The sequence below is a fragment of the Amblyomma mixtum genome, chromosome 5 (assembly GCF_055824585.1).
Source record: "Amblyomma mixtum isolate Tamu chromosome 5, ASM5582458v1, whole genome shotgun sequence".
Lineage (NCBI taxonomy): Eukaryota > Metazoa > Arthropoda > Arachnida > Ixodida > Ixodidae > Amblyomma > Amblyomma mixtum.
In genome coordinates, this window is record NC_143016.1 from 155,887,702 (window position 1) to 155,899,775 (window position 12,074).

The window sequence follows — 12,074 nt, forward strand, 5'->3', positions numbered from 1 at the left end:
CAAAAATTATCCCTTTATTTCACATCTGAAATATAAAATTCAACTCAGGAATTTATTCTTGGAAACTGCGACAGAACATTACTCCGAAGGCAAAACATGTCCTTGTTTACTTTTCAAACCCACTTTGTTCCAGCGGGCAGAGTCGAGGGAGGCCACATGAACAGCAGGCGACTTTCCTGACGCATTTGAGAACGTGCTATGGTAACGCAAGTTTGATGTAATCTGCTTGACAACACCGACGGGTCACTGGGGATGTATGGCATTTGACTGTTACATCAGCTCTCCAAGGATAGCATGAGAAAACAGTGCGAAAGAACACAAGAATCAAAAACTATTTTCTATAATGAATCGTTGAGAACTCGCCCAACCCGCTCTGCTTCACGGCTGTGTGCAGCCGTGATGCATATAATCTAGGGACATTTCCTACTTAATATAGGACGTTGTTTCCCCGTGAAAATGCTGCAAGGAGGATATGATCATTTGCAGTTTATTTTTGATCAACTTTGATGAAACTTGCTTTCATGTAAGACAGCTGTTTGCGTTGTGTGGAGCTAAAGTTGGAATACAAGTTTTATTGCTCGCTAGGAAGCGGGCATGCAGCTGGTGTCGCTCGTTAGGAAAAGAGAATTTAAGTTCGCTGCTTCAGAATGACCGGGGTTAAAGCTAAATAAAGGGAAAGGAAGCTGAAGCTCAACGAATACGCAATTGCCGACAGCAACGATACGTGTCTTAATCTTGGATAATTAGCTGTGAACAACCAGCAGGCATTCCAGGTCATGAAGAGGCACAACCTTCTTTCGTTTCATAGAGTAAGTCTGCTCGTTTCAAGTGTTCGCTGTCGCAAGGAAAAAAATTATCCTCTGTCTCGAAAGGTTTTAACGCGATAGTGTTAAGGTCCCTGCACGCAGAAAATCCCGTGTCGTCGACGGCGGTGTTGTGAGCGAGGAAGCCACCTGCCGCCTAGGTCCCGTCACCTTGTGATGTCATAACAGCTTGCCCACTGTGGCCGGTTGCAAGTTGCCCACCCGACTGTGAGCAAAATGTCCACCGTGGCAGGTGGCAGTGAAATTACTGACGCGTCTTAAGAGGTTGCTCGGGAAGAGAAACCTGAATCTCAAAAGCCCCACCGGTGGCCGTGTTTGAAACAGCCACCACTCTGGGCAGTGGAGCATTGTTTAACCGTCGCAACAGTGCCCCAAGAATGGTATCCGTACTTAGAGCAATATATGAATGCAAAGTAAATGATGACTGATTTCGCTTATGTTGGCATTAACGCATTAACGCTTCTGCGTCATATGCTCCAGGCAAAGTGAAACTGTCGCCTCCAGGCTTGTTTTTATCAGGGTTTGTTTTAATCTACACAATGCTACTGCCTCGATTCTGCTGATATAAAAAGTCAATCTTACCGTCTATTTGCAAGCCGTACCCAGCAGTCTTTTAAAAGGAGTCAATATTGATCAAAATAATAGAACTGCCGAGATTCCTTGCGTATAGGCGAAGAGGAACAATATTACCTTCTGCTTGAAAGCCGTTATTGAAGTATAAACAATCGTTAGAACAGATTTGCGCTCCACTGTATATATTCTGTTCTGTTTTTTCTAATAAACCTTAGTTGCGAGTCAGCGCTTGTAGTGTCTCCCCTCTTGTTCTGTGTTTTCTGTCTTAGTTTGCGCTGTTTTTCCCCCATGAATTCACACCAACTAGCCCAAATGTCAGCTTTGCTATATAAATAAAGGGACAGAGAGAGAATAGCAAGCAGGAGTGTAGAGGACAACGATAATGAGGATGAACGGGGGAGACCTTTATACACTATTTACGATGTTTACAAAAATATAAAAAGAAGAAATATAATACATATCGAAGATACCGAAGCAAAAACGCCAGAAATGCGCGGAGAAACGCAATGATACTCATTTTTGAGACGTAATTAATCAACATATGCACACTATTTCAGGAACTTTAAGTGACCTGTTTCTGCATTACATCATCCTTCCTTTGGTGATTTTGCGAATCATCTATGGCTGCTCCCTTTAAGTACTTACCATTAGATTATGCTCCAATCATTTTTTGTCGCTCTAGCATGATTGCTCCTAGGAGCAGCAATGCACAATTTTGAGTAACGCACTTAGACAACCCAGTGCGAATTTCCGCGGCTAATAAGCTTCCAAAAAAACTTGTAGACTATTCCCACTCCGAGGAATGTACTTTAAAGTGATAATAACAGACACACTTCATTCTTTTTACAGGCGATGGCTACAGGGACGAGGGCCATCGGACCGTTCGTGGTATGCCTGGCTTTATCGTCAGCTGCGTTCAGTCCGAACAACCCTTTCGCCCGCCCAATTCCTCCCGATCCTCCAACGATACTCTGGAGAATTCGAGAAAGATCCTGCGGTACTTGCACTGCTCTCCTATAGCATACGTCTGTATAGCCGAGTCCATTTAGAAGCAGCGCAGTAATAACGAACGCTCGCTTATTATAAGCGATTGTTGTGCTGCCCTCAAAATACGAATTAAGCAAAGGCACTGCGTCTCAGATACTACGAACGACCATGACAGCAGAACTGGGTTAGACTTTCGTCGCGCTACCTACAAGTGCCGAGAGAGAAAAATGTTTTACAAGCTTCCGCGACACCCCGGCCCTCTTCCAAAACAGCGTTGCCTCTGAAAAAAGCAACAAAATGTCAACACTGGAATCACCGGCCAAGCGCGCACCGACAAACTGCAGTGTAAATCTCTGCATGCAAGTGTGTCAGTTGGTCTCAATTGGAAGCAAAAGCGAGGCGCGCGAGCGCAAAGAGGGCAGCGTTTAAAACGAAACTGCAGGCGGCTGGCCTGGGATACAAAAATTGCATCTCTCTGAGAATATCGACTTCCAGTCAAACGTATGCCCTGCTGTAGCATCCGGTCAGGTCTCATGCTTTCTCCAATCGGTTCTCTAACTATTGCACTGCTGTCGGTCGATGCAGCGCGCACACAACAGGCAATGCAAACGAAACGTCCTGAACGCAGGTGTGTATAGCACTAGCTTCGTTACTGCATGTGTACAACTTACATCCTTAACGATCGGATACGCGGAGGCCAGAATGCTAGCAGTGGCAATAACAGCTCATATCGTCCGTGAAGCAGCTCACGACACAAAATACTTCGGACGTGTACAATAGACCTCTGCAAATATAAGTACCACATTTGCTTCACTTTCCAGGCCTAGTTCGCTTACTAGGAACCTCAGTTACAACGAATGCTATCCTCGTAATGTTTAAACTGGCTTGAGTGTTTTGTAATGACGAAGATGTGTCGACGTGGCGGCAACTCTGGTATCCCCGAGCGTCCTCTGTTGGTTGATTCTGGAACGACTGCCGGCGCGCGGACAAATGCCGCTCAGTGCCTAGTACTTATGGAGCCAATAAACCCCTGACCAAGTGGTGGATGGTACATCTGATGCCATCCGGGAGCTGGACAGCACTGTAACAAACGAAATGCCGAATGACCAATCCTGGTGCCCCATTTGCCGCTTGCAGCGGCTCTCGGCCCGACACGCCTCGACACCGGAACCCCGGCGTCTTCAGTGGGTCAAGGAACTCCGACGTCTAGGACTTACTCGCTTCCTACGAGCGCGTCAGCAGGCACAACCGTTGGGACGGCACCATGAAATTAAACAACGTTAACTTTCGCCTCGCTGATATTGCAAACCTCTGGCTCTGCAACCAAGAAGAGCATATCGCCACAGGGTTGACGTTTAAAACTAGCTTCACCGAGCTATTTGGTCGTCTTAAGGTGCACAAGCTCCGCGCTGCACAGCGCTTGCGAGAGCAGGTCCAGTAGCCGAATTAGACATTCACCACCTACGTTGAGGACTTGGATCTCTGCAAGCGCGTGAATGCTAACATGCCAGAGGCTGATAAGGTGAAATCATGAAAGGGGTCAATGAGGTATCTCTTCCAAATCTTGTAGCCAAGCAACCGGACAGCGTGGCCTCCGTCATCAGCTTGTGCCATAGCTACGAATAGCTCTGCAAGTAAGTTCTCTCACTGGCTGCACCGTATGGCAGACGGCGGTCCTGTCACCGGACGCAGTGGTCGCAGGAGGGCCGAAGCTGATGCAAGATATCAAGGAATTCATCCGATAAGAGGTCACACTTCAACTGGCTCTCGTCCATTGTGTTGCATACCCGCCACCAGCGCTGACTCCGACCCTTCAGTAGACGGTCCAAGCCCAGGACCCGGAGGCCTTGCCACCCCCGGCTCAGCAAGCTGCGGCTGCCGCTCTTAAGTATGCCGCCGTTCCGGCTAGACCACCGTAACATCTCTTGGACCCTTTCCAAGACGCCACTCAATCTATGCAGCCTTCGGCGCCCCGGACTGTTTTCTCCCGTGCCACAATGGTCGGCTGGCTTCGCGCCGGCAGTTCCGCCCTACGGTCGTCTGTGGAGCAATCGCATGCTGCGTGTACAAATGTGGAGGGATACACAGCTACTGCACCGTGTTCCATGAAGGATAAATGGTGTCGGGCTGCTGCTGAGTGGCGCAAGAGATGTAAAAAACTCAATTCATCGAACCCCGAGGTTGTCGCGTGGCAGTTAGCTCTTGAGCGTATAAAAAATGTTGCCAACCTGCCAATTTCACTGCCAATGACTATTGATAGTGCACATTGTCTCGTCTTTAATTTACTCATAGTTACACGTGCCGGATTTACAAGGTTTAAAGGGGAGGAAATCAAGCTAGTAATAACAAGCTTAACCAAGGTATACCAGTACCTCCCGCTACGTATATCGTGGCATAGCAGAGCTAAGCCACTGCAAATATTTTGTTCTACTCATTTCCGATGCCCTGTAAAAGAAACCACTTTATCAACGAGTAATAAAGAAGTCTGACTTATATATTGTAGCTGTTTCTTCCTGACAAAATATGCTTCTATTAAATCTCTACTTTTATCCCGGTGGCGAAACAAAACCTTTCGTGTTAGTAACCGAGGAGCGGCATTTTTCTTTTCCTTGCCTTCTTTCACGCAATCGAGGGAGTGATCTTTCAGATCTGAATAGCTTGAATCAGAGAGTGTGTTGACGTGTTTACGCATACGAATGTTAATTTTACCTTTCGGGTTGGCCTATGTATAGACTAGAAAAAATAGGTGCCGCGCTTTGGTAACTTACGCAAAGATTTTGTTTCGCCCCCGGGATAAAGCAACTACACAATTAATGGAAACACATTTAGTCCAAAAAACAGATACATTGTGTAAGCCAGCCTTCTTTAATACTCATTGATAAAGAGTTTTAATACATGATGACTACCTGAGGTACAAAGAGGAGGGGCCAGAAATGTTCGATTACTGACAGAAGGGCACAACTTGACAGATGAGTTGATAATGTTATGTCACTTGAAAGTGCTGTGTGTAAAGTATCGGTGGTGCGCGCGGGGTCATTAGGGCCGGTAATGCTCCCTCAAAACCCCGCCGCTGCTGTCTTCAATGGACCCCTGCGGCGTGAGGGGGCGGGTGTGTGCACTCAAAGCGCAGCGTCTCCTTTCTCGGAACGTAGCCGTGCGCTAAGGGACCGGGACGTACGGGTGTCCCTCGCCCCGTGAGGTCGATTCGCGCCGGCTATGCAAAAGAGCGGTGAGATCTATGGGGCTGAAGAGCCGCCGCACGACGACCCCTCGTCTTAATCCTCTCGTCTTAACGGATACCAGCCGAGGCACAAACTCGCGACGAACGACTGGTTCGAAAGGTCGGCGGACCTCCTGAAGATTCAGCACTGCCGGACGGAACGGTGTCAGGGCGCCGTTGACGAGGGGGACACTAAAAATGACGAGTAGCCGGCGACAGCGCGGCCAGCAGAGGGCAGCGGAGGCCTGAGTTGAGTGACGCGAGTGACCGATGTCGGTGAGGCGCCGACTAAACAGCCTTGGAAAAGCTAAGTCGCCTAGGAACAAGGGTCCGAGCTCGCAGTGGCAGTTACAGCTGTAACTGGCCGTTTAAGCCCGATAATCCCTAATCGGCTTTTTTCATTTTCCTGTGCTGCCACCTCGCGTACAACGCTGGAAGCTCACTGGAAGGGTACTGCGCGCCCAACCCGGCCGGACTGAGTGCCCCTGCGGAGCACGTTTTGTTGGAATCTGTCGACGATGGCGTGTCCCGGGCAGCACCTGCTATCTGGAGAATTTCTACGGCTGAATGATGGCTGGGTGCGAAGTCCGAGGCAGGCTGCTGTGCCCACCGAAGAGCAAATTCTTCAGTATCTCCGATCATCCGGCATGCGATACGATCGCCAGCTAAGCAAGGGCCGCCGCTTCAAAGATGAAGGCTATATATACATTCGGAACGTAATGTTCAATGAAATATACCCGATCATTTCCCATTTATATGTGGTAGTGCTGTTTAGCTTTATCAAAACGTGCCGCAGCTTAGTTGCATGGAGGCCGATCTGTATACAGTCGCGATATTGAAAGTGCAAACTCGTATGTGCTTGCTGGCGTGCGATTCCAGTTTGCAGTGTTTTAATGTAGGAAGAGATGAAATGCCACATTTTTGCCTCGAGTTATTTTTTCTTCACTTCCACCATCCGCCCGTCCGTAGGGATCCGTACGGATGTGCGTGCTGCAAAACGTTTGGAGATAACTTAAACATATACGATTCACTTTTTGCCCTACCGGGTTACAAACCTAAAGGCATTTTTGGTGACGAACTGGAAGCGTGTGAGGCTACCGCCGCAGTGCACCTTTGCTTGTTTCTTGAAAAATAGTTGCCTGCGATGAGCGCACGCCATGGTATTATACGTGGATTTGAACGTCTGACACAAGGGCTGTGTGGATCGCTTCAGTGGAGGGCTCCGTATTATTATATGCGACTTGGACTTATTTCACGTGTATTGACATACACAGCACTTTGTATTTCGCCTTCACTGAAATTCGGCTGTCGTGGTGTGCATCGAAACCGCGATCTTGAGATCAGCGACCGGAAGTCTGGGTGCCGCGGTGCAGAGGCCTTCCTGCCCACGAATAAAAGATTTCGTGATAGACTGCACACGCATTTAACCGCGGTACCTAGTCCGTACCTGTCACAAAGTGATTGCCGCTCAGTTTTGACGTTCTTGATGGTGCCCAAGGGCGGCCACGACCATCGAGCCGGCGAACTGCTTTTATCCACGCTGCGCGTCGAAGGCGGTCCCGGGAAGCGTTCGGAAAGCGAAAAAAATCGACTTTGCTTCCCTTTACATATTGGGCATTGGAGCCGTATGCAACACATGTCGTAGGCATCGCCAAATGCGTCGTGCTGAGCTCCCGCAGGCTGCAGCAAAGCACCCCGCCGCGTAGGAAGCCGGTTTGTTTTCACTTCCACGATGTGTCGCGACACCGCCGCCAGGGGATGGGCGCATGCGGAGTCGCGTCGTGAAAAAAGGCGGATTCCGCGATGACGCCAAGGTCCAGGGTCATCGGGGAAACCGATCGCACGCGCTTGAATGACTGTGTGCTTGCATTTGGTTTTTCTTTTATATTAGCGAGGGAGAGAATGTTTTACCTTGCACATGCTGGCACGACTGTGTTGTAGCGAACCACGAAACGTTGCGTCTTCACAAAACGTTGCGCCCTCTAGAACTTTACGGCGTCAAGCTCCGCACTTTGCCCTCCGAGACGGCCTGATGGTCAGCGGTGGCTTCTCGCGATTCCCCGCCGTTTACGATCTGGAATTTGCGCCTCTTCCCACGCTGACCCCCAGTGTGCGCAAACTGGTGTGCTGAAGACATTCAAAAGAACTCCTCAGCGCTACTATTCGAGTGGCATGTACGCCTATGTTCGAAATTACGTCCGTTCTTACATCGCCTGTCAGCGGCGGAAAACATCCGCTCTCCGTGTGACCGGCCCCTTACAACCATTCCCTTGCCCGGCACGTCCTTTCGATCGCGTTGGCGTCGACCTTTACGGCCCGCTTCCCTGTACGGTCTCTGGGAACCGTTGGACGGTCGTCGGCGTCGACCACCTCACCCGGTATGCCGAGACAACCGCCCTTCATGCTGCTACTAGCCGCGAAGTTGCTATGTTCCTGCTAAAATCATTTTGTTCTTCGCCACGGCGCGCCGCGCGAGCTGCTCATTGACAGAGGCCGCGTCTTCCTTTCACACGTCGTTGAAGCTCTGCTCGCCGAATGTCGCAGCGTACATCGAACCACCACTGCCTACCATCCTCAAACTAGCGGGCTGACCGAGCGCTTCAACCGTACTCTCGGTGACATAATGACGATGTACGTCGCAGCAGATCAGACCAAGTGGGACGCTGTCCTCCCTTTCGTGCCATACGCGTATAACACCGCCACGCAGTCAACCACCGGTTTTACCCCTTTCGTTCTTCTGTATGGGCGTGAGCCAACGTCCACGATGAACACCATATTTTCGCGAATATTACACGGCACACCGTTAGATACACAAGAACTGTTCCAGTCTGCCGAGCGGTCACCAGCAAGCAGGCGAAACACTTCTTCTTCCTCGTCACAAGCCAGATGGCCGAGCACTTCTTCTTCAACAAAACTTGGGTAGGGCCTAGTTGGTACATGATGTTGTGAAGGTAAAGGATGCGCAATCAAAGGACGAACCACGAAGAAAGACACAGGGACACACACAAGCGCTTGTGTGTGTCCCTGTGTCTTTCTTCGTGGTTCGTCCTTTGATTGCGCATCCTTTACCTTCACTTCTTCTTCGTCCACTTCTAAGCTGTATCATTGCTCCCTCCTCTGCAGCATCGCCTCGATGCGGGCCGCTTTCATAGAGGGGATAACTGGTAAGCATTCATCATTTTGTCCAGAGCTCAACAATAACGGGACCCGAGACGGAGGATTAACACAAACAAGCGCTGACTACCAACTGTTTTTTTTTTATTGAAGAACAGAAGACGTATATATACAGGCATTGAAAGACTTGTCAAAACAACAAAATTATCTGGAAGGCATATGGGAGGTGAGATAACTCAATTCTCTCTCAGATAATGCAATGGAAAGGCGACTGATACACATCGTACCCTTTCGGCTAGTATAGAAGGCCTCCATTTCCTCGCGTGTTAGTTTATCGCTGTGTCGGGAAAGGATTCACGTGTTCTTGTAATAAGGAACGCATTAGCACTCCTTGCATCGAAAAGTAGACTGGGCAAGGGGGCCACCTTTTGCTCTGTTTTTTGCGTAACCTTTCTCATGCTTGCATTGGCATTTTCTGCAGTCATGACGAATTTTTCAGATTCTATACACCTATGGAATCGGCACTTATTGCAATATAGACGCAGTAGACTACTTATGGGTGCCGTCAGTGCCAAACTATGGAACAAGCAGGCAGGAGACCAGGCAATGCGGAATTACGGCAAAGATTGTAGAATCAACAGACAGGACTAATTCGCATTTCTCAGAACCAAATAGTTTAGAGATTATGAACACCTTCCTAAAGCTGGGCTTCCGAACGGGGGCTTGGAAGAGCCTGAACAGTGACACAAAATAGAAACAGACTTTATACGTGGGCACGTCCTAGGATAGTGCCTGATGAAGAGGTGATAGGTTAAGTGAGGTGCAGTGACCATACGATAGCGAAGGCTCGAATCAGACTCGAATAAGAATTTAAAGAGGGAAGGAGGAAAGGAGTTAAAGAAAAGAAGCGCATTAATCAGCTATTATTTTGAGAGCATTTAGGTTTTTGGTTGATGGGGATTAGGTCCCAAAGCGACCCAGGCTACAAATGGCACTGTCGTGAACGGTTCCGGTAATTTCGACCGCCTGGGGCTCTTTAACCTGCACTGATATCGCACAGTACACGGGCCTCAATAGAATTTTGCCTCCATTGAAATTCAAGCGCCGCAGCCGGGATGGAACCTTCGTTTTTCGGGTCAGCAGTCGAGTTCCACAACTACTGAGCCACCGCGGTGGCTTGCGAGAAATTAGCGCAATCCTTAATTTCGCTGCTGAACAGATATCCCGCTTGAATATAGATTTTCATACCTACAAACTGGTGTCCCGCATTCAGTTTGAGATATAAGTCATTAAACAAGGGTGTTGACTCTGGAGTTCGAGGGACGAATGATAGCCTCACAAATATTCTTACACAGAGCACACTGAAAGTAGAGGGTATGGTACCTGGACACGACAATGGAAAGCTCTCTTAGAAGACCAAAGATGTTTTTAAGGTGCGCCAAGGGATGAGTTCTAGCCTCCTACTAGCCCATAGAAGGAATAGAACTGAGAGAACTCTCGAAGCTAACCAATACTCGTAATGTACTCGACATAAGGAAACATAGTAGGGACGGAATTTAGCTTGTCCTAGAGAACAAAGATAGCCTAAACTCGGATAAGGGAAAGAAGGCTTGCGCTAAAATTGTGTATAGACACTAATAGACAAGCTTTAAGATAACTGTGACGTGGTCGTGTCATGCAGGGCCATTTCTTTGCCGTTGGATGAAGGAAAAAATATTCATGCAGGCCTAAAACAACTATTCGCGACTTGTTTAGACGGACAATGCGAAATAAAAAAAAACTGTATTCTGGGTGCTCTGCTTATTACCCTGTTGAGTTCGATTTTTTTTTTGCTTGCATGGGTAATGCTAGTAACGGAAAGTAGCGCGAAGTTCTGGGGAGAGATAGCGATTGTCATTTTTTACTCGCATAGCTCCACAACAACCAGTCGTTGAATAAGAGAAATGTACAACTCAGTTGAACGCAATGATAGAATACTTGCAAACACGTAGCCGCGCTACTTTCTATTATGAGTTCACAAATGTTCATCCTATAACACTTGCCGGCCCTTCTGCATTACTGGTCCGTTTAAATAACCTCTTTTTTGAGAAAACTCTAATACGGTGGTTCTGACCCCAGCAAAACCTTCTATTGCCTGACCGCAGCTGGCTCATCTCTAGCGCTCCGTCCCGTGGCACTGCCCCCTCAGTGTATTATTCTGCGTAGCGCTAATCCGCTGGTTGTGAGCCGAGCAAAATTGCCTCCTGCGTGTCCGCAAGGGAACACAGAAACAACTGCGGAACACAGTTGGCACAGCCTTAATCAAAGTGTCGGTATAGCACTGTTTACCAAGAGTGAAAAGTCTGTGTCCACCCTCAACGTCACAGTTACATTCAAGCATTCAGGCGTCTTTACACTAAGGCAAAACGTACCGCATCTGAGGGCGATTGGAGTAACTACCGCGCGCAGTCAAGGATATGCCAAGCAGAAGTTGAGAGTGCCAAAGATAAATTCTTTAATCATGATATATCAACTTTACTTAAGACCAATACACAAAAACTTTGGAAAGTAGTCAATCCTAAGCCTCTTTCGTCTAGTCTGATAACAATAGTAAAAAAATGGTGATTTTATTCAGCCATCTGATGTTGCCACAGAATTCAACCTATTTTTTTAGCTCCGCGTTTACTTACGAAACACCAATTCCCATAGGTTTAAATGCTGCTACTATAAACGCGGACATGGCTGACATCTTAATTACACAGGAAGGAATTGAGCAAGCTATTGATCGTTTGCCGAGTAATTCAGCCCCCGGGCCGGATGACATATGTCCAAAACTGCTCAAGCTAACTAACCAAGTGACAGCTCGCATACCCACTCCCATTTTTCAGCAGTCTATTGATACAGAAATTGTGCCTGACGCTGGGAAAATCGCACGCATTATACCTATTGTAAAGAGGAAGATGCTTAGCAGTCTGAGCAACAGAACCGATGCGCGGCGCGGCGCGAGGCGAGAAGACGACGATCGGCAGCTGAAGCAGCAGAGCCGACGCGCGGCGCGTGGCGAGAGCATCAACTGTTCTGCGACCGGACCTGTCCTTGCCCGCTCTAACCGGCCTTCAAAATCAGTCATCTCTTGCCAATAAAGGCCGTTACATCTTGGTGGAGGTGCGGGATCCCGTCCTGGAGCAATTTAACCGGACTATCACTACCCCCATGCCTGCCTACGCCAACCAGCCAGTCGGCTCCTCACCGGCACCCGTCGCTTGCCATGGTGCGCTCCGCCAGCGCGACCCTGCCGTCTTCAGCGGCACAGACGATCACGACGTGGAAGACATGGTTGTCCTTTTACGACAGGGTGAGCCCACATAACCGATGGG

The 12,074-nt window shown here is 48.6% G+C and overlaps 1 protein-coding gene across 1 annotated transcript in view; it reads left to right on the forward strand.

The window, feature by feature from the left end:
• Positions 1-2,249: 2,249 nt before the first annotated feature.
• The window catches only part of LOC149344222 (uncharacterized), a 50,053-nt gene continuing 40,228 nt past the window's right edge, over positions 2,250-12,074 (forward strand). The window contains exon 1 of the mRNA XM_089547178.1: positions 2,250-2,394. Coding sequence (XP_089403304.1) covers positions 2,250-2,394 — 145 coding nt within the window. The remainder of the gene's footprint in view (positions 2,395-12,074) is intronic.